Source organism: Panthera uncia (assembly GCF_023721935.1).
Source record: "Panthera uncia isolate 11264 chromosome A1 unlocalized genomic scaffold, Puncia_PCG_1.0 HiC_scaffold_16, whole genome shotgun sequence".
NCBI classification, from domain to species: domain Eukaryota; kingdom Metazoa; phylum Chordata; class Mammalia; order Carnivora; family Felidae; genus Panthera; species Panthera uncia.
The window spans coordinates 17,108,274-17,130,472 of NW_026057576.1; the positions used below are offsets into that span (position 1 = coordinate 17,108,274).

At 37.6% G+C, this 22,199-nt stretch overlaps 1 protein-coding gene across 7 annotated transcripts in view; it reads left to right on the forward strand.

Annotated features, from left to right (window-relative positions):
- Positions 1-22,199, forward strand: part of COG6 (component of oligomeric golgi complex 6) — a 130,964-nt gene that overhangs the window by 54,608 nt on the left and 54,157 nt on the right. For 5 of the 7 annotated variants that reach the window (XM_049647427.1, XM_049647426.1, XM_049647424.1 and 2 more), the window contains exons 14-18: positions 4,331-4,462; positions 4,788-4,955; positions 8,057-8,164; positions 9,409-9,462; positions 12,518-12,597. In XM_049647427.1, the coding sequence (XP_049503384.1) occupies positions 4,331-4,462; positions 4,788-4,955; positions 8,057-8,164; positions 9,409-9,462; positions 12,518-12,597 (542 nt within the window). Of the gene's footprint in view, positions 1-4,330; positions 4,463-4,787; positions 4,956-8,056; positions 8,165-9,408; positions 9,463-12,517; positions 12,598-12,688; positions 21,979-22,199 lie in introns of those variants that run through there. The other 2 variants (XM_049647429.1, XM_049647428.1) reach the window with 2 other exon arrangements.

The following is a 22,199-nucleotide window of genomic DNA, read 5'->3' on the forward strand; positions in this document are numbered from 1 at the left end:
ATTCTTCCAATCCATGTGCACGGAATGTTTTTCCATTTCTCTATATCTTCTTCAATTTCCTTCATAAGCTTTCTATAGTTTTCAGCATACAGATCTTTTGCATCTTTGGTTAGGTTTATTCCTAGATATTTTATGATTCTTGGTGCAATTGTGAATGGGATCAATTTCTTTATTTGTCTTTCTGTTGCTTCATTATTAGTGTACAAATCAAAACCACACAGAGATATCACCTCACACCAGTCAGAGTGGCTAAAATGAACAAATCAGGAGACTATAGATGCTGGAGAGGATGCAGAGAAACAGGAACCCTCTTGCACTGTTGGTGGGAATGCAAACTGGTGCAGCTGCTCTGGAAAACAGTGTGGAGGTTCAAAACATTCAAAATAGATCTACTCTATGACCCAGCAATAACACTGCTAGGAATTTACCCAAGGGATACAGGAGTGCTGATGCATAGGGGCACATGTACTCCAATGTTTATAGCAGCACTTTCAATAATGGCCAAATTATGGAAAGAGCCTAAATGTCCATCAACTGATGAATGGATAAAGAAATTGTGGTTTATATGCACAATGGAATACTACTTGGCAATGAGAAAGAATGAAATACGGCCTTTTGTAGCAACGTGGATGGAACTGGAGAGTGTTATGCTAAGTGAAATAAATCATACAGAGAAAGGCAGATACCATGTTTTCACTCTTATGTGGATCCTGAGAAACTTAACGGAAGACCCTGGGAGAGGGGAAGGAGGAAAAAAAAAAAGTTAGAGAGGGAGGGAGCCAAACCATAAGAGACTCTTAAAAACTGAAAACAGGGGCACCTGGGTGGCTCAGTCAGTTGAGAATCATGAGATCCGTCATGATCTCACGGTTCGTGAGTTTGAGCCCTGTGTCGGGCTCTGGGCTGATGGCTCAGAGCCTGGAGCCTGCTTCCGATTCTGTGTCTCCCTCTCTCTCTGTCCCTCCCCCGTTCATACTCTGTCTCTTTCTGTCTCAAAAATAAATAAACGTTAAAAAAAAATTAAAAACAAAAAAAAAAACCCAAAAAACAAAAAGCAGAGACTGGTAGATGGACCTTTAAAAAAAAAAATGATCCAACTACCCATATGCTACCTTCAAGAAACAAAAGGTTTAGGGGCACCTGGGTGGCTCAGTCAGTTGAGCATCTGACTCTTGATTTCAGCTCAGGTCATGATCTCATGGTCTGTGAATTCAGGCCCCACACTGGGCTCTGCTCTGACAGTGCAGAACCTGTTTGGGATTCTCTCCCCCGCCCCTCCCCCCTGCCCCTCCTCTACTCATGCTGCAGGCGCTTGCTCTCTCTCTCAAAATACATGCACAAACATTAAAAAAACAAAAACAGAAAGGTTTAAATACACAAAGAGGTTGAAAGTGAAAGGATGGGAAATGACAGACTTTGCAAGCAAAAACCAAGAGCTAGAGTAGTTATGCTAATTTCAGATAAAATAAACTTTAAAGACAAACACCACTAGAAACAAACACATTTTGTAATCTTTATTATCAAGAAGACCTGACAATTATAAACGTGTGCATCTAACAATAGAACCCCAAAATACATGAAACCAAGATTGACAAAATTAAATAAAAAGTACCTCTCGTGGAAAATATTTATTTCAAGTTTCATACCTCCTTCAGTTTTGCTTCCTTTTTTCTTTTTTTCTGTTAAATTCAAACTGAATTAAGAAAAACTCCAGAATATGAAGCCATCTTTATAAAAGTATTTTCTATTCATTCACCCAATTTAAAAAGATATCCAGAATGTTTTTAAACTGATGGTAATGATGGCTAATTAATGTTATTTCTAAATAAGGGAGTTTTTATACTTTATTTATACCCCCTCCTCCCCCCCCCGACGCAGGGCTTCAACTCACAAACCGCAAGATCATGACCTGAGCCGAAGTCGGACACTCGACCAACTGAGCCACACAGGCACCCCAGGATTCCCCATATTTCTTGTGGAACAGGTTTACTGGTGAAGAATCTTTGTTTTCCTTCATTCTTGAAGAGTAGTTTTACTGAGTACAGAATTCTGTCTTGACGGTCTTTCTTGCAGCCCTTGAATATGCTATCCAGCGCCTTCCGGCCTCCATGTTTTCTGATGAGAAATCAGCTGTTAATCTTATGAGAATCCTTTGTCATAATCACTTCTCTTACTGCTTCCAGATTCTCTCTTTGTCTTTTGACAGTTTGTGTGATGTGTCTTAGTGTGAAACTGTGTAAGTTTATTCCTTGTGGAGTTTGTGAGCTTCTTAGATGCTTAGATTAATGTTTTGTTTTAATCACATTTGTGAAATCTTTGTCATTAGCTCTTCAAATATTTTTTCTGCACTCCTCTCTCCTTCTAAGAGAACCACATTGTACTTAATGTTGATGGTGTTCCATAGGTCTCTGAGGCTTTGTGAATTTTCTTTCATTTGTTTTTCTTTCTGTCCCTCAAACTGGATAATTTTAATTGACCTATCTTCAAGTTCACTGATTACTTATTCTGCCTACTCAGATGTGCTCTCGAATCCCTAGAGTGAATTTTTCATTTTAGTTATTTTCAACTACAAAATTTCTATTCAATTATTTCTTTTTATCATTTTTATTTCTTTGTAAATATTCTCTATTTGATGAGACATTGTTCTCATACTTCCCTTTAGTTCATTAACCTGGTTCCCTTTCTTAAAATCGCCAATTTTGAGGTGCTGAGTGGCTCAGTTGGTTGGCCATCTGACTGTTGATCTCAGCTCGGGTCATGATCTCACGGTTTGTAGGTTTGAGCCCCACAAGCTTGGGATTCTGTCTCTCCTTCTCTCTGCCCCTTACCTGCTGTGCTCTCTGTCTCTCTCTCTCTCTCAAAATAAATAAATAAAGTTTAAGATAAAATACAATAGTCAATTCAGAATTTTTGTGTAGTAACTCCAGTGTCCAGGCTTCCTCAGGGGAAGTTCCCATTGACTATTTTTTCTGTGCATGGACCATATATTTTTGTTTCTTTGCATGTCTTATAATTTTTTGGTTTTGTTGTTTTATGAAGAGGGAAGATTTTCAGAGGTCCATACTTTGATATTCCTGCTGCTGTCACTTATGTATTAACTTTTCTATATAAAACATTCTTCATATAAATCCAGATATTTAAAAATTCTTATACTTTTCTGTCTGACACAAGGCTATAGTCTCTTACATAGACTTCTGAGTATCATATTTTTTAGATAAGATCTGACTATATTATTATAAGTACTCAACAAAAATTAACCAGCACATCTTCTTGGATATCATGATGCCAGCAAGTAGAGAGAATGAACTTGGCATACCTTCCAGTTTATAGTACCCAACAGTTTATTTTTTTTATTTTTATTTTTTTTTGTTTAAAAAAAATTTTTTAACGTTTATTTTTGAGACAGAGAGAGGTAGAGCATGAACGGGGGAGGGTCAGAGAGAGGGAGACACAGCATCCGAAACAAGCTCCAGGCTCTGAGCTGTCAGCACAGAGCCCGACGCGGGGCTTGAACTCACGGACCGCGAGATCATGACCTGAGCCAAAGTCGGCCGCCTTACCAACTGAGCCACCCAGGCGCCCCTAGTACCCAATGGTTTATATGCAACAATCCCACTAATCCTTAAAGAATCCCTCTGAAATTCTGAGAAGTTAAAGAACTTACCCAGGACCACACAACTAGTGATTGGTAATCTAAAGTGTGAAACTAATCTTTAACTTCAGTGCTAAAGATTTCAGTGGCAGTGTTACACCGTGTAGAATAGTGGGCACTGTGTTTCTGTGAAGTGTGTAGCCCATAGACTGATCTGAATATCACCTGTGGTGCTTATTGAAAGATGGGTTCCTAGTCCCCAAACCTATGCATATTGAGCCACATTTCTGAGATTTGGGCCTGAGGGTGGATGATGATTCTCAACTATATTATCGTTGGGGGAGTGTTGGTTTCTAGATTGCCTTTTTCTAATGACTTGGGCTAAAAAAAACAAAAACAAAAAACAAAAACCCAAAACAGTAGGCCATTTCAAATCTGCATAAAAATATAATTCTACATCAAAGACTACTGAGTTTTCTTGTAACTTTCGAATTTTAGAAGTATAAATTCTTTACTTCTAACTGTGAGAAGAATATATTAATTCTGTGATAATACAACAAAAACCTTTGGTGTCACTTTATGCTTATTAGTATAAGCTATGGATCAATTCTAGATTTTGTAATGCTGGCCAAATCTTTACATCTTTTACATGTATTGTTTTACTGTGAATTGTATTTATTTATACATTAAAATTTAGTGGAAAATGTAAGCAGTGGATGAAGCCACCCTTTATTTTAGGTTGAACTCCCACCACCTGATCTTGGACCAAGCTCTGCATTAAATCAGACACTCGCATTGTTGCGTGAAGTTCTGGCATCTCACGATTCTTCAGTTGTACCGTTAGATGCCCGTCAAGCTGACTTTGTGCAAGTATGTTGTAAATCATTCTTAATGATTATTTATTGCTCCTCTATTATACATTCTGTTGAAATTCTGGCATTTTACAACCCAGGCATTGTAACAGTCCCTCTCATTGATTTTTTTCTTTCACGTATTAGATCAGCTCTCTTTGATTTAAAAAGTACTTTATTCAGTGATGCCCATTGTAAAAAACATGATGATTACTATACCATTTAATCTTATAAGTTGCTCCCCTTCCAATTAGTTTGTCATTCTTTCTGAAGTACTGTTAACCCAGGCCTGTGTCACTGATTGGGGAATAAAAAATAGATTTTATTTTATTTTTCACTTACAGGTTTTATCGTGTGTCTTAGATCCTCTCCTCCAGATGTGTACCGTATCTGCCAGCAATTTAGGCACAGCTGACATGGCCACTTTCATGGTCAATTCACTCTATATGATGAAGACGACACTAGCTCTGTTTGAGTTCACTGATAGACGATTAGAAATGCTACAGTTTCAGGTAAATTTTGTCATAAGATGCCCGCTCACTGTGATGGAGCCTTTTTTCATCTGATCTCAGTTACTGGCTTTAGTCCAATTTCGGCGACCTAATTTCAATAAATTCTTGGGTATAGTCTGATGGAAATACATACACACACACACACACTCACTCACACAACGCGCACACATACTTGGTGTTTCAGTTTTGTTTTGGGAAGCCAGAATATGTAATGAGTGTGATATTTTATTCAAACCATAGTATGTGATGATAGAATGAAGCTTTTCTTATCGATTGGAACAGCAATTCTGCATGCAGATTTCAGTTGCTGAACTGTGAATAATATGCTATATTTTCCAAGCTTGCTAGCTAGTGCAGAAGGTGTTACAGAGGACAGATATATTTTTATCTATGTGTAAACCAGTGTTAGGCAAAACATTACAATTTGTTATACCAATGACTCTAGTCCTATAAGCCAAATAGTATCATTTAAGAGTTTGTAAAGTGGCTAAGCCGTTTATAAAATTTACCAGATACTTGGCTTCTGATTTTGAAATAGTGACTTTTGGTATATATAATGTTTTGAAGAAAAAATGCTGACTGTTCTGTGTTATTACAAGTATATAAGTAATATGGCAGTGTCTATAGTAAAAATTTATTTGTGAACTTTGGGGGTTTTCTAAAGCATGAGTTTTGATAAATCTAAACTTGTGATATTTTCTAATTTCTAATTCCTTCTTTTAGAAGAAATATAATGAGGTATGATTAATTTTCCTTTCTTAAATAATTACTGTTCTTTGTGGAATTAATAAAATTCTTTTTTTAAGGAGCACCTGGGTGGCTCAGTCAGTTGAACATTTGACTCTTGATTTTGGCTCAGGTCATGATCCCAGGGTCGTGGGATCAAGCCCCGTGTCGGGCTCCATGCTGAGCATGGAGCCTGCTTAAGATTCTCTCTCTCTCTCTCTCTCTGTCTCTCTGTCTCTCTCTTTCTCTCTCTCTCTCTCTGTCTCTCTCTGTCTCTCTCTCTCCCTTTGCCCTTCTCACTCTCACTTTCTCAAATAAAAATTTTTAAAAATCTTTTTTTAAAAAAATTCATTGGTTTTTACTGTATTTATCACTGATTCAACCCCTAAACCCTGCCATTTGTCTACATCTTTTCTCAAGCTGTTCAGGTATATCAGGTGTTCGTCGGTCTGTTTTATCACCAGTTACCTGTGTTCCTTAAATATTCCCTGGTCATGTTTTGCTTTCCAAGGGGACAAGCCCCAGTGTGTAAGTGCTTATGAAGCCTGCATTTAACTTCATGCTTGGTGATAGGCTGTTGGCCAGTGCTAGCTGCGTGGGCCAGCCCGGAGCTCTGAGAGAGGATTGTACAATGATGCGGGTACTGGAAGGCATGGTTTATTTAGGCCCTCCAAAGAAATTTTATCTTGTTGCATAAACAATTTTTGGTTTTTCATACCTTTTCTATCAATGGTCTATTAATTTTCTTCTACTCTGACTTACCTTCTTCCAGTGTTTCAAGTAAGGAGTCCAGGCTAGTCTGATTCTCTTTTCTTTGTGGTAACTTACTCTGTCCATCTGGAAGCTCGTAAGGATTTTCCTTTGAGTTCAGATAGTTAGTTCCTCAGGGTATTTTTTGGTATGTCTCTTTCCCCATTTGGATTTTGCAGAGCCATTTCAGTCTGAAGATTCAACCCTTTATTTTGCTCAATATAGTTTTCTATTATCTAGTTAATTATCACTTTTCTTTGTATATTCTGAACTTTCTATTTTCTATTTTTTCTATTTTCTATTTTATAATTATAGAATTATAAAAATGTTATATTTTATATTCTGAAGTTTCTGCCTTTATTGGTTTTATCTCCAGAATCTCTCTTTTCATATCTTTTCATATCTCTTTATTTAATCTTTCTTTGATGTTACTATGTTACTTTTCTTCCATTCTTCTTCAGATGCTAATTTGATTCTTAGCTCTTTCATTAAATGTTTATATTTGCACATCTTTGTTGTTGTTTTTTTTTTTTTTTTTTTATTTCCAGTAAGTCTAGTGTCTAAGGCCTCTAATTGTACTTTCTTGGACATTTACTTTAGAGAAAAAAATAAAGTACTCTGCGTCTTTTAATAGGGTTGCCTCCGGAAAAGTTACTCCTTCTAATCATTCCGATGGGCTTTCTCTTAGAACATACTCCCCTTTTTTAAGTTAGTTGGAAGTTTTTTAGGGGGAGGGCCTCAGCAGCAAACTGGAGTTACTCGGACAACAGAAGCATTCAGATGGTAACAGCACAATGGGTAGCGTTACTGTGCCCCGGCAAACAGACTGGCAAAGCCGAGGGAACTTGCTGGTCAGGAGAAGAAGGAAGATCTCCAAAGTCTCAGGCCTGTACTGGTAAAAGTAAGGGGGCAGAAGACTTCTTCCCACTAAGGGATACTTCAGCCCATCAGGGTAGTCCACTTCTGTGGATTCTGCCCCCGTTAGCATTAGATGGCTTCCCCGAGATGTGCAGGTGAGCACATACAACTCACATCTGCTAGTCAAGTCTTCGTGGACAGTTCCTAAACCTGAAATCTTTGGCCAACCTTCTGCTGGGTTCTCAACTCCCCCCTGGTAGAAACCTGCTTTCTCCCCGGGAGAAACCTGTTGCCTCCAGGCATCTCCATAGGGCACATTTGATTGGTTGAGTCAGTCCAGTAAGTTGGGAAGGTAGGGGTATGTGGAGGTCAGGAACATCAGGCCTTCATCTTCCCAGAAGTCTTCCTAAGTATTTTATATTGTTGTTATCTTTTAATGTTTCCTGTTTGTTTGTGTTTTGTTTATTGCCATCTTTTAAAAGAGCTAACAAGAGACTCAATTTGTTTGACTAGTGGCTAGTACTGAAATCCTTTCAGTTCTCATTTTTAAAATGAGACTTTCTCTCCCTTTTGTAGGAGGACTTCCTCTTTGGGGGAAGGAAAAGATTTTGTCACAGAAGTGGCCCATGTGCCTCATGGTCTGGAACTCATGGCCGCTGCAAGGAGCAAGTCCGTGATGAAGAGCTGACTCCAGAGTGGTCTACTTGTACTCTCCGCAGTCTTATTCCTCTTTTAAAATATTTTCTTTCTGCTGGGTTTTCTTTTAGATTGAAGCACATTTGGACACACTTATCAATGAGCAGGCTTCTTATGTTTTAACTAGAGCCGGCTTGAGTTATATCTATAACACTGTGCAGCAACATAAACCTGAGCAGGTAAGCACATGGGTGTTCCAGGTTAGAGAAATACACATTTAGAGTATGGGGTCTAGAGCTAGCCTCTAACTGAACCTTGGCTCTGCCGCTTACTAGCTATTCTCACTCGGAAAGTGACTTATCTCTCTGTATCTGTTTCCTCAGCTGTGGAATTGGGGTAATGATAATATCTGTATTGTAGGTTGTTCTGAAGATTAAGTGAGGTAACATATGTACAGTTCTTAGATGACTACCCGAGACTGTAGTAGAGTGCCCCTAAGTATTAACTATACTTCTTACTATGGATAATTTTGGTTAAAAGTAATGAAAATATACAAAAATCAGTATTATAAATTGTATAAAGGATATTCATACTGGTAAATTTTTCAGAGTCCTGTATCACTATGGGTTAATTGAATGTATAGATTGCTGTGTAAATGCAGTCATCCCCTTTTTAACTTAGCAAATCTTGGTCTGTTACTTTGGAAAGGTAAATACTTCTGAGACCAACATAAGATCTTGTTAAGTTATAGAACTCCAGTGGAAATAGAGAAGGGAGTGGGGGAACCTGAGAAATTCATGTAAGCATCTTTCTTTAGAAAGCTAAGAACTCATTTTTTTAAAGATTTTGTTTTATCTTATTAAGTAGGCTGCATGCCCATCACGGGGCTCAAACCCATGACCCTGAGATCAGGAGTCACACACTGTACCAACGTGCACCAGCCAGGCGCACCCCGCAAAGAACTCGTTTAAGTAGCATTAACATGAAATATATTTTATAGTCCAGGAACTCTTAAATGAAGCTTTCAAAAATCACCAGCTCCAAATTTGTTATTTTGATAAAGCAGCAAGCAGATTTCTATCAGAGAAGAATCAATTCTGCTGCCGTTTGATACTATCTCAAATTGTCAGGGTGAGACTTCAAGCCTCCATATCTTGCTGCCATTTCCTAAATGCTTCCTCGCCTATTTGCTTGCTTATAAGTCAATCTGAAATATCCTGGTGTTCCTGTTGTTGATAAGCTTGTGCTAGTCACTCCCTCCGACAAATACGATTACGTGCCTTCGTGCTAGTTACACAAAAATGAACAAGCCATAGTCCCTGCTCTCACTGAGGTTGAAGAGATGACACTTGAGTTCTTTGGAAATGAGCCAAATTTCCAAATTTGGGGAATCTATGAATAGACTGTATTTCATAAGTGAACGGAAACTATAGCACCTTTTTTACATCTTGTTTTTGCTGTTTTTGTTTTTGTTTTTTTCTAGGGCTCTTTAGCTAATTTGCCCAACCTAGATTCCGTGGCACTGAAGGCTGCAATGGTAAGTGAATAAGAATAAAATCAAGCATTTCAGCATAGGTTTCCTTATGGAACACTATTAATTTTTTCCTGTGTGATAGTTTTGTCCTGGGTGGTAATTTTGTCTCTTGATATATACTTTACCCAGAGGGGGTTTAAGGATAATGATTGTACATACGTTTCCTTTAACTAAGGTCCAAACACGACATCCATTTGTGCTAATATTCCACTACACCCTCATAACCTCATCATCCCTGTTCAGGTTTTCTTCATTTTCAGAGTTTTACTCCTAATGTCATAGAGAAACGGGAATGACAGACACGAAGAAGTTGGGCTGTATATCATTCAAGACTTCCTGCTATTAGTCTTTACAGTTCTTGATTTCTCTCTGAGATCACTGAAATCAGAGTCCAGTCTTAAAATAACGTATTACTCTGGAGCGTGAGACTCCTCGAACCTCCACTTTATTACCTTCTTTTCAAGTGAAGAGCTTCCTTGCACATCCCTCTCTGCCCGTGTGCCGCTTCCCGGAGTGTGTTTCCATGTCTTAAGTATAGACTTTGCGCGTATGTATGTCCACCAATCACGTGACACTCATGTAGCCCTTGTCGGATGATGTTCTTTGGAAGCTATATACTAATAACGCTAGCAGTAGTAATAACAGTGATGAATAACACCAGCCAGCAACATTTGTTGCGCGTGCCAAGTGTTTTTCGTGTATTAACTCTAAACCTCCGAACACCCCATTCAACCTAGTACTTCCACTCTCAACTACTAAATAAGAAACGTTACATCATGACAAAAGACTAGAGAAAGAGAAGTAGCAGTCATAACTTCTATTCATCAAACATCACAGCAAAACCTTTCAAAACAGATCTCATTCTAAAAAGTTTAAGCAAAGATAAATGGAAATGAATACATTTTAGATTATTTCAAAAAGGTGACTTTCTGGGTGCCTGAGTGGTCAGTCGGTTAAGCATCTGACTCTTGATCTCGGCTCAGGTCGTGGTCTCGCGGTTTGTGGGATTGAGCCCCAGCGTCAGGCTCTGCACTGGCAGCCCGGACCCTGCTTGGGATTCCCTCTCTCCCTCTCTCCCGCTCTCCCGCTCTCCCGCTCTCCCGCTCTCCCGCTCTCCCGCTCTGCTACTCCTCCACTTGCACACGTGCGCGTGTGCACTCTCTCTCTCAAAATAAATAAACTTAAAAAAAGATAAGCTTCTTGGGAAGTTAAATATACACTCACCATACTACCTAGTGGTCTCACTCCAAGGTATTTGCCCCCCAAAATGAGGACATAGCTCTACCCACAGATCAGTCATCTTCGCACTCACTCAGTGTGTTTCCTCCCTGTCTCTCTCTCCCCACCGACACATATCCAGTCCATAATATAAACCCACAAAATACATTTAAACCCCGTTGCAAGTTCTTTTGTGCGTGGTCTTAAACTTGAATGACAATTGAGTTGAAGATTTTATGTCTCTCTAACGAAACAGAACCTTGTCTTGTGTGTGGTAACTGCCTGCTGCCTTCACTGGAATGCTTCAGGGCACTTCAGTTCGGCATACCCCAGGCTCGAACTCTGTCCCCCACCCCCAGGTCCTCCTCCAAGTGTTCTTAACTCAGAAAGCAGTAAGAGCTTCTGTCCATTATTATTTCAACATTGTCCTCTGTTTTCTAGGCATTATGCTAAGAACTGGGATGAAAATAGACATGATCTAGTAAGGGGTATAGCTGTTACACAACTAAATAAGTGTGAAAAGAATACAGTTATGAATTGTAATAATGCTGTGAATTAAATGGCACAGGTCCAGATCTGAGAGTCGTGCCTTTCCGTCCTGTCACTAACCAGATGCTGCTGATCTTACTGTCCAGTTCTCTCAAATATCTCGTCTTCTGTCTGCCATGTTATTGTCCTTGTAGTCTAAGGTGCCGCGGTAGCTGCCTATTTAGTATCCTTGCATCTGCCTTCCATTTCCTTCTTGCTGCAGCCAGACTTAGTTTCTTAAAACTTGAATCAGATTATTCCCCTCCTTCAATGGCTTCCTCATGCCTTTCCAATAAGAATTAAAATCCTGTAAGAAAGCATACGAGACCTATACGAACTGATTTCTGTTTTTCTCACTTCAAGTCTTCGTGCTGTCCCATCCATGCAACCCCCGAACCCTCACTGCACACACTTAACTTAATCTCTTTTCATCTCTGAGATCTCACTTCAGATTTCCTTTCCTCAGATTCTTTAGCCAAACACAGAAGCTAGGTCCATCCTCCTGATTTACACTTTTGTACTACTTTGTTTTTTTCCTTCATAGCATCCAACACAGTTTGTAATTATATATTTATTTACCTCATTACTTACTTACCATCTTTCTCAGTAGGCCGTAGCTCTCTGAAGCTAGGGACTGTCCTCTTTGGCTCACCACTATATATACTTTACCTAATATACTACCTTCCTAATAGTAGGTACTCGATAAATATCAGTTGAAGGAATAAGTAAATGAATAATTAACATACAGTGGATTTAAGGAAGTAAGGTAGACTTGAAATCTGATCACTTTACTTCTTGTTAGTATTTTTTATTCAAAAGTTCGTTGAGGGAGATTAAGATGAACCACTTGGATTTAGAATTTTCAAAGCAGCTATGCTGATATTAACTACTTTAAGAAGTCGACACTTGTGGAGCGCCTGGGTGGCTCAGTCAGTTGAACGTCTGACTTTGGCTCAGGTCAGGATCTCGTGGTTTGTGAGTTTGAGCCCCGCATTGGGCTCACTGCTGTTAGCATGGAGCCAACTTCATATCCTCTGTCCTCCTCTCTCTCTGCACCTCCCCCACTCGCTCACTTGCTCTCTCTCTCTCTCTGTGTGTCTCAAAAATAAATATTTTTAAAAAATGAAGTTTACACTTTTAGGGAATTTTAGTTAGAATGTTGAAGAAATAACTCATTTGATCACAAAGAAGTCGTTATTTGTACTACGGTATATTTCCTAAGATTTAACCTTTTAAATGAGTTGGTTATATTTGAGATGTCCGTTAGCAGATGTACGCACTTTATGTTTTGCTCTTTCTCTGTTTCATTTAGGTGCAGTTTGATCGTTACCTGTCAGCCCCAGACAGCCTGTTAATGCCACAGCTGAACTTTCTCCTAAGTGCCACAGTGAAGTAAGTGTGTTTCTGTCTCAGCTAGTTGGTTAAGATTCACATGTGTTTCAAAACAGCAAGCGCATTTCTTAGAAAAAAATTTCTTTTCAAGAATAGGAGATTGACGTTCTCCTAGATTGAAGAATATAGATTGAAGATTTATAGTTACCAGCCTTTTTTCACGCCTCGGCCACCCTAAGAGATCTGACCCGACCCTGCTCATACTTACTGCTTACATGTAGGCGGCTCCAAAATCTCTACTTAGTGAATGATTCTTAAAACTGATGTGACTATAGTGGAAGTATATAGCCATAATACCAAACTAATAAACATGTCAGAATGACATTGAAAATGTCGTGGAAGCTCAATAGTATATTAATTGTGCCGTGCAGATGAGCTGCTGTACAGACTGTTTGGATCTGTTAGGTATATTTTGTAATTTTTCAGTATCACCTATTTACCAGGAATGTGTTCAAGACAAAGAACTATACAGTAATATCTCAGAATGTTACAGTTAGAAGAAACAGAGGGATCATATTGTCTGACCTTCCTGATTATAAGGAAAATATTGACAAATTTAAGTTGCGTGGAAGTAGGAAATTAGACAATTTTAAACATTTTTTTTTTTTCCTTTCCATTCGCCCTGCTGTGTATTAAATGCTTTCTGTGTAACAGGCACTAAGGATTAAGATTTGAAGGACATTTGCACTGTCTTCAGGGAGATCATAGTCTGTTGGGTCAGTTAGACATGTGAACAAATATTTATTTTATTTTAATATTTTTTTAATGTTTATTTATTATTTTTGAGAGAGAGAGAGAAGAGAGAGCATGAGCGGGGGAGGGGCAGAGAGAGAAGGGGACACAGACTCCGAAGCAGGCTCCAGGCTCTGAGCTGTCAGCACAGAGCCTGATGGCAGGGCACGAGCTCACGAACTGTGAGATTGTGACCTGAGCTGGTCCAGCCCTTAACTGACTGAGCCACCCAGGTGCCCCACAAATATTTATATGAAAAAGTACGGTAAGGAAAGAACTATTGAACTTGAAGAAAATACTCCAGTTACCAGAAGGGGAGCTGTAGGGCAGAGACGGCACACTTGTTTCCTGTTGTCCTGGAGGGCACGTCCGCAGCAGTGAATAGAGCAAGGAGGTGGCTTCTGACTCAACACGCAGGAAAATTTGAATTAGACTGGCCAACTAGAATTGACTGGCAAGGGGATGGATCAGTTTTTCTCAGACATAAAGTTGGGAAATTTGATCATTTTAGGTGTAGCTAATGATTTTAATTTTTTTTTTTTACTTTTATATTTTATCATCCTAAAAGATCTCATACTGTCTACTTACCTGGAATTCTAAAGACCCGAGAGATTATAAAAGAAAATCCATTATGCCGTGTCTCAGATTGTTTGTGTGTGTTTCTTAAATTATTTTTCTTAACCGAATACCTGTAGTTCTTTAGATTTAACCACGTTTCAATCTTAGTATTTGAATGTTGCGCCGTTTGGGACGTCACTAAATATAAAACGTACCGTTATTCTTTTCATAATATGCTGAATGGCGGGAAGTTTTAATGTGTTTTATAAAGGATGGCAGGTAGAGCAGATGCCATAAAGGAGAAATTGGAACAGATTTGGCTACATGACACTTTAAAGTTTGTGTCTCGGTTTTGTTTTTACAGAAAACAACAATATAAACCAAGTTAAAATAAAAACCGTAATGTGGAGCAGTATTTTCAATTTGTGTAACAAAGTATCCTTAATATAGTATCCTTAATAGCCAACAAAATACCACAAATCAGGACAAAACAGTAGAAAAATAGGCACTGTGTGTTTGGACAGTTCACAGAAGAAATGCAAATGGCAAATAAATAGAACATAATAATTATCAAAAAATGCAAATTAAAACAGCAGTGAGAATATCTGTCCATCAGATTGCTGACAGTAAGGCGTTTGTTATATGCTAATTGAAAGGGTCTGGGAAAATGGGTATTTTCATATGCTGTTGGCGAGAGTATAAATTAGTACAATCTTTTTAGAGGGCAATTTGACAACTTCCATCAAAACTTTAAAAGTTTATGTCCCTAGACTCAGGGATACCTCCTAACAGACTCTCCCCCCCCCCCCCCATTCCTAAGCTTTAATAAGAGTTAGAAGTAAAGTTACAGAGGGGCGTCTGGGTGGCTCAGTTGGTTAAGTGTCCAGCTTCAGGTCAGGTCATGATCTCACCGTTCGTGAGTTCAAGCCCTGCGTTGGGCTTGGTGCTGACAGCTCAGAGCCTGGAGGCTACTTCAGATTCCGTGTCTCCCTCCCTCTCTGCCCCTCCCCCACTCTCTCTCTCTCTCTCTCTCTCTCTCTCTCTCTCACTGTCTGTCTGTCTCTCTCGAATAAATTTAACCAGGAAACAAAGTTGTATAGAAAGTGGAGAAAAGAGAACGAAAATAATTTTAAGGAATTCTTCCTTCTTTTCCTTGGGATGAATTAGAGATGTTCTTTTTTCAGTGTCAAACTCCAATTTCACCTTTCAGTGATACAAATATTAGACATTGGAATACAGAAGCTACAGTTAAACATATATATATACATGTGTGTGTGTATATATATATATATATATATACACACACACATGTATATATATATACACATATGTAAAATATTCTCACTGTCTTTTCTTGATGATTCAGAATTATTTCTGAATGTTATTATATCAGATTTGAGAACTCTTATTCAGGAATCTTCCTTGATTTTACATACTAAAAAAATAATGTAATAATGTAAAAAATAATGCCTTTATAGGAAATATTTCCTCTTTACTTAAAGAGGTATACAGAATAATTTTTTTCTTCTTTACCTCCTTTTAAGCCACCTGTATTAACTATCAGGAATACCTGTTCTCAATAAAAATAAAGTAAGTTTGGGGGGAAAATAGTTCCACCAGGAAAAGAACAGCTGCTGGAAACCTGTAAGCTGAAAAAGAACTGGAGCTTGCACAATGCTTTAGAGACTCGAGAAAGCCCAAGCCTTCAAAGAAAGGTTAATCTAGTCCTACATAAAGCCTACCTTATACTCAAAAAGGCTTAAAAACAAAGTATAAAGTATCATGCTGATTTTTAACTAAACCAACTGCCTTCCTGAACAAAGCTTAGCACTCCTAAGGATGACAATAAATACAGACAGTCAACCGTGTAGCATTTGTAATGCAATATTACTTAGAAGAAGTAGTGGGAAAATAGGAACCAAAACTAGGAAAAAATCTGTCAGTCGAAACAGACAAATGACAATTTATAAAACTAGCAGGTAAGTTCCTTATAAGCAGCTAGTTACAGTGTGTTCAAGGACTTAAAGGAAAACATTATTATACTGAGAGAAGAAATAGGGAATTTTAGAGTTGAGAATTCTAGACCTGAAAAGTGTAATCTCTAAAGTGAAAAATTGACTGACTGGGTTTAACTCTCAGTTGGACACCCCAGAGAGAAAGATCAGTCAACTTGAAAAGAGTACAGTAGAAACCATCCAAACTGACGCACTGATAGAAAACATTAAAAGGCTAGAAAAAGATGAAGAGAGCCTTAGTGAATTGTGGCACAATATTAAGCAAACTAAAGTAGGTATAATAACTGGAGTGTCATAATGAGAATGAGTCAGAAAAAATTTGAAGAAATGAAACAAGTTTTTCCAAATGTGATGGAAAACATGAACCCACAACCCAAGAAGCTAAATAACTCAGCAGAGAAAACCATACCAGCGTATACCATAATCTTATCATTGAAAACCAGGGATAAGGAGAAAAATCTTGAAAGCAGCCAGAGGGAAAAAGATATATTGTTTATAGGATTCGAATGATGGTGAAGTATACTACTGACTTCTTGTTAGAAACAGTGCAAACCAGAAGGCAATAGAATATCATCTTTAAATGTCTACTTTGTGTGTTCATCACATGTATCTTTCAAACTCAACGCACAAAAAATACATTTTGTGATAAACAAAAGTAGAGAGGACTTATTACTAGTATACTGCACTGTAGGGAATGATAAAGGAAGTCTGTCAGGCTCAAGGAAAAGAATACCAGAAGAAAACTCAGATCAACACAGGAATAATGAGTACAGAAAATGCTAAATATAAAAGGTAGTGGACCGTTTAAAACAAAAATACTAACAGTGAATTGTGGAATCGTTAACACATAGAAATGAAATTTATAAGAAATGCACAAAAGATGGAGTGGGAAGGAAGTAGAAATACATATTTATGATGTTACCAGGTTATTATATAATATAATAATATTTTTTGAAGGTAGATTGTGAACCTTGCAGCCAGCTCTCAAATGAACAAAATTATCTAACATTCCAATAGTCAAGATAAAATAGAATGCTAAAAAAGCAATTATATCAAAACAAGGCAGAAAAAGAAGGGAAAAGGATAGAAGGGGAAAATCTAAAAAAAAGAAAAATAGCAGGATGATAGACTTAAATTCAGCCTTATAAATAATTATATTAAATGTAAAAGAACTGCATACTTCAGTTAAAAGGCAGATTCGATTCTTAGATGAAAAAGCATGGCCCACTGTCTGCTGTCTATAAGAAATACACTTAACAGTAAGGATACAGATAGCTTAAAAGTAAAATCATAACAAAGTGAAAGTAGTTGTATTAGTATCGGAAAAATTAGACTGCAAGACAGATACCAAAGATAAGGAGGTACATTTTACAATAATAATAGAATCAATTCATGAAGAAGATATAATTGTCAATATGTGCATCTAATAGCAGAGCTTCAAAAAATAAGCAGTATAAGTTCATAGAATTGAGGAAGAATAGATACACTGACAATTGTAGGTAGGTATTTCAACACCCCTCTCAGTAATTGTTAGAAAAAGTAACCAAAAATCTGACGTGGTGTAAAGGAACTGAACAATGCCAGCAATCAAACCTACTACATATGGAATACCACACACATTTATAGAAGGTAACATTCTTTTCAAGTGCATATAAAACATTCACCAAGCTAATGTAAGAATGAGCAAAAAAGAAATGGGTGTAATCCACTAGTGAATATTTTTATCTATGAACATGGTATGCCTGTTTATTCAGATATTTTAGAATTTTCAATAAAGTTTTATAATTTCCTCATATAGTCTTCTGTCTATATTATCGGGTTTCTTCCTAGGAAATAATTCTGTGACTATTACAATAAGATTTTTTTATTTTCTATTACCTGTTCTAATTAGATATTGCTGGTGTATATCAAATGTACTCAATTTCATATGATCATTTTGAATCTGGCCAAGTAACTAAACTATTTTAGTTCTATTAACTTATCAGTTGTTTAGTTTTTGGTGAAGACAGCTAAGGATAATGAGTTTTATTAATCTTTTTTCAGTATTTATGACTAAAATCATTGTATCGGTTAAGAACTCCAAGGTAAATAGTAGATGTAATAGTGAGTGTGCATATTTTACTTTGGACTTTAATGAAAATGTTTCGGATGTTTCATCATGAAGTGTGAGTTTTGCTGTGGATTTTCAGCGTTCCAACAGTCACATGGTATTCTTTTCCAACTGGTTATGTGATACAGTTAATCTAATAAATTCAGTATAACTTCAGTCATAATTCTCAAAGAACCACTTTATTAAATGTTTACCTAGAAAAAAGTATGTGAGAGGAGACTCTAGTTACTTCTGAACATCTTCACAGTTCACCAGTCTGGTCCAAGGCAGTGTCACTGGTGCCTGTATTACCACGTTAGCTTCTGAACTATTCTGTTTTCACCCTTGCCCCACCCCAACTCCTACAGTGTAATCGATCTGAACACCTCAACCAGATTGATTCTTTAACTTCACTTAATCCTCCCGTGAATTAGGATTTCCTCTTTCCAGTGGAGACATCGCTTAGAAAGTTTAAATAATTGAACCAAGGGCAAACAGAAGCAAGCAGAGCCAAGATTTGAATCCACTATTTCTGATTCCAATGCCTATTCTCTTTAACACTAGCCTGTACTGTATTTTTATTAGTCCTTTCTATGTTGAGATTATATTGTTATTTTTTAAGTGTATTTATTTTTGACAGAGACAGAGTGCGAGCATGAGCTGGGGAGGGGCAGGGAGAGAGAGGGAGACACAGAATCCGAAGCAGGCTCTAGGCTCCAAGCTGTCAGCACAGAGCCCGATGTGGGGCTCGAACCCACGAACTGTGAGATCGTGACCCGGGCTGAAGTCAGACGCTTAACCGACTGAGCCACACAGGGGCCCTGAGATTATATGATTATTTTTAAAGGAAGCTCAAAAATATTTGCATATGTGATAGGTTAACACTTACATGAGATATGTGGGTTTGGTCTTATGTAAAATGTACTTTAATTTTACAGTCAGTGACAGAAAGCTGACCTGGGATAAAAATCAACTTGATCCATTGTGACATCGTTGGTTTTGGTATTATGATAAAAGAGAAATCAAAATTCTTTCATCTATGATTCCTAAATACATTATCATCTTTTCTTTTTCGTTTTCCAAGACTTAAGCTGTTAATACCTTCTCTCCTGTGATGCATTTGATTGCACTCTTAACTGTGGTTCTGTAATAAAGCTCAATTTTAGTGATCACAGAGCCTGACTGTTGAAATAGCTATTTTTAGAAATGCTGGGTTTATGGTAATGATGAAAGTTGTGTCATGTTGTTATGGCAACCAAAAATCCTGAAGTACTGATTAATGACAAGCTCACTGATTCTGGAAGTATGCAGTTCATTTCTTATCACGGCTAAAGGCTTTAAATAATTATTTTAAATGTTTTGTGAATCTGTTTTAAAATGGGTGGCATCTCCATTTAATTATACATTAGTCTTTATTAGTACTTCTGACATTTATAATAAATTGTTTGGCATTGTAACATTTATAACTGGACACATTGAATTTCTTAGTGCATGGTATTCTGATGCCTAAGAAAAATACTGCTTTTCCCTCCAGTTTTACAATATCCTCATCGCCTTCCATTTTTTTTCCCAGTAGTTAACTGCATGGTTATTATCTTTGATGTACACACTGGTATAGCAAACTACTTTCTAAATGTAAGAAAGATTTTTCAAAACTTGGAAATAGGGCAGGTCAGGTCTGGGAGAGCAACGTGTCCTTTCAGGGTCACACTGAAGCATTGTTACCGGGCCCTTCAAGAATTACTTAATTATTTAGGGGCATGTATCATAGTTTGATGCTCGGCTTACTGTTGATGATTCAAGGCCCCGTGCTACTTCGTGTCCTATGTCTTTTTTTGCTCTGGGAGACACGAAGCCATGTTTTATTCTAACCTTCCTTTTCAAATGCCTATAACGACCAGCTCCTCAGAATGTTCTGTGAACCAGCTTTACCATCTTAGTAGTTCCTCATTAAGGAGTCATCAAGTCATTGGCATTCCTTCATTGTTTATCTGTGTGAGTCATGTTTTTAATTATTTGAAAGTTATAATGGCACTGCGAGGATTATTAAACTGTCCACAGGCCAATAGGGCACCACCTGATAAGTGACCACCTGTGAGATTTTCACGGTGGCAAAGAGACCAAGGCAGTTCACGGTCTAACTTTATAGATGGTCATAGCCTGCACCCAAATATTTCTTTTTTCCCCTTTCAACTGGCCCTTTTGCATGTGTGAAAAGCAGGACTCGTCTTCAGATTTTTAACCTGTAGAAATAATTCTAAAGGTACCCTCCACTCACCACCTATGGTCTTGGCTGTGACTGATCAGAATTCAGCGTGGCGGGCGACCTGAGGTGAATGCCCGTGCTCGCGCCAGTGCTCAGCATACGCTACTGAAAACACGTACTGCTTTTCTCCCTTTTGTACGTGAGGTGATCAACAGATGAGCACATTCCGAGTTTTCAGAAGCGTATGACTGAGATGATTTGTCAGTGATTTTGTATTTAGAGAATACCTGAAACTTCCATTTTAAACATTGTCAGTATAATGATTCATCATTATTTGAGACTCTGTATTTTATAAATGATATTAGTGAATAATTTGGACCAAGACACCAGGCAGGCAAACAGATAGATATATACACAGATATACATATATACTTTTTAAGATAAAAGATACATAAGAATTGCATAGTAATTAGCACTATAAATAAAGAGGAGGGGATAGTAAAATGGCAAGAAAGTCAACCCATGTTAGCACCTCAGATACCTCCCATTTTGTGTACAGATAACTGATATGCTTATTATACATCAGTATTTAAGAAACCAATTCCCCAAAATAACGTGGGGGGAGGAATGTATGTATGTATGTATGCATATGTACGTATGTGTATAAATTAGATAGGCACATAGAGTTTTTTATTTTTTATTATTTTTTTATACATATCTATTGAGAGAGAGAGAGAACAAACACGAGTGGGGAAGGGGCAAAGAGAGAGGAGAGAATCCAAAGCAGGCTCCACACTCAGTGCAGAGCCCGATGCGGGGCTCGATTTCACAAGCGTGAAATCATGACCTGAGCCAAAACGAAGAGCCAGACACTCAACCAGCTAGGCCACCCAGGCACCCGAGTTTTTATTTTTTCACCAGCAGATCATTAAAATGCTCTTAATCCTCAATGGAATAATTTAAAAACTGTAAGTATCTTGTAAGTATCAAGTTCAATATTTTGCCTTACAGTGGTGAAATTAGTCCTAGAAAGGCTAAATTTCTTGTTCAAAGCAACAGTAATAAGTGGCAGAGCTTCGACTAGATTCAAGGTCTTCTGACAATAATGTCCATCACTGTACTGTTTTCTCTCTACTGTGTATGATTCACTGGAAACAAAGCATTGAGTGTGAGTGTATGACTCTATACCCGGCTTTGGTAGTGATAGTGAACTCTTAAATTTGTCCAGGAATGGGGAGTCGTTATCAATCACAGTTCCCCGCTCTTTACAGTTTGGATTTGACTCAGATTCACTGTGGAGAATCTCTCTTTCCATTGCATTTCTCTCCTATTGGCTAACAGTTCTTTCCCCTTCCCTTTATTCACCCCACTGCATGAAAGATTTCCTTTCTCCATGAGCTTTGGTATCTCTTATCTTGTTTAGTACAGCCGTATTCATTTTTTTAATCCCTTCCCTATCTTGGTAGCTTCCTAAACTGAGGAGCGGAATGAGAAACTATATTATACTATCAAACACCAACATTGAAAATAAATGATAAACTCTTACTTGGTCTTATTGTCTTGATTTTATTTATTTGTGTCTTAGCAGTATTGCTTTATTTCTGGTTTTCTCCATTGCAGATTTGTAATGATTTTTCTGCTGCATTGTGAGTTGTAGACATTTGTAAGCTAGTTTAGCTTATAAATAGAAGCATGCCCTGGGTTACAACTAAACTTCAATAAATTTAAATTTTTTCATCGTTTGGACTTGAGATTAAAATTTAAAATTTATTACTTTATATTTTTCAACAACTCATTCTACATTTACCAGTTACTCTGGATTTTAAAAAATTATATTTAATATTCATTGTGCTGTATTCTGATTTTAAATTTCTTACGAGAGGGAATAGCCTTGTTTCTTTGTATTCTTTATGTTGTACAAATAACACACTATGTACAGACTGAGTATAGATTTTAGAGTATGAGGTATAAGTAATGGAGACTGAGCATAGATTTTAGAATA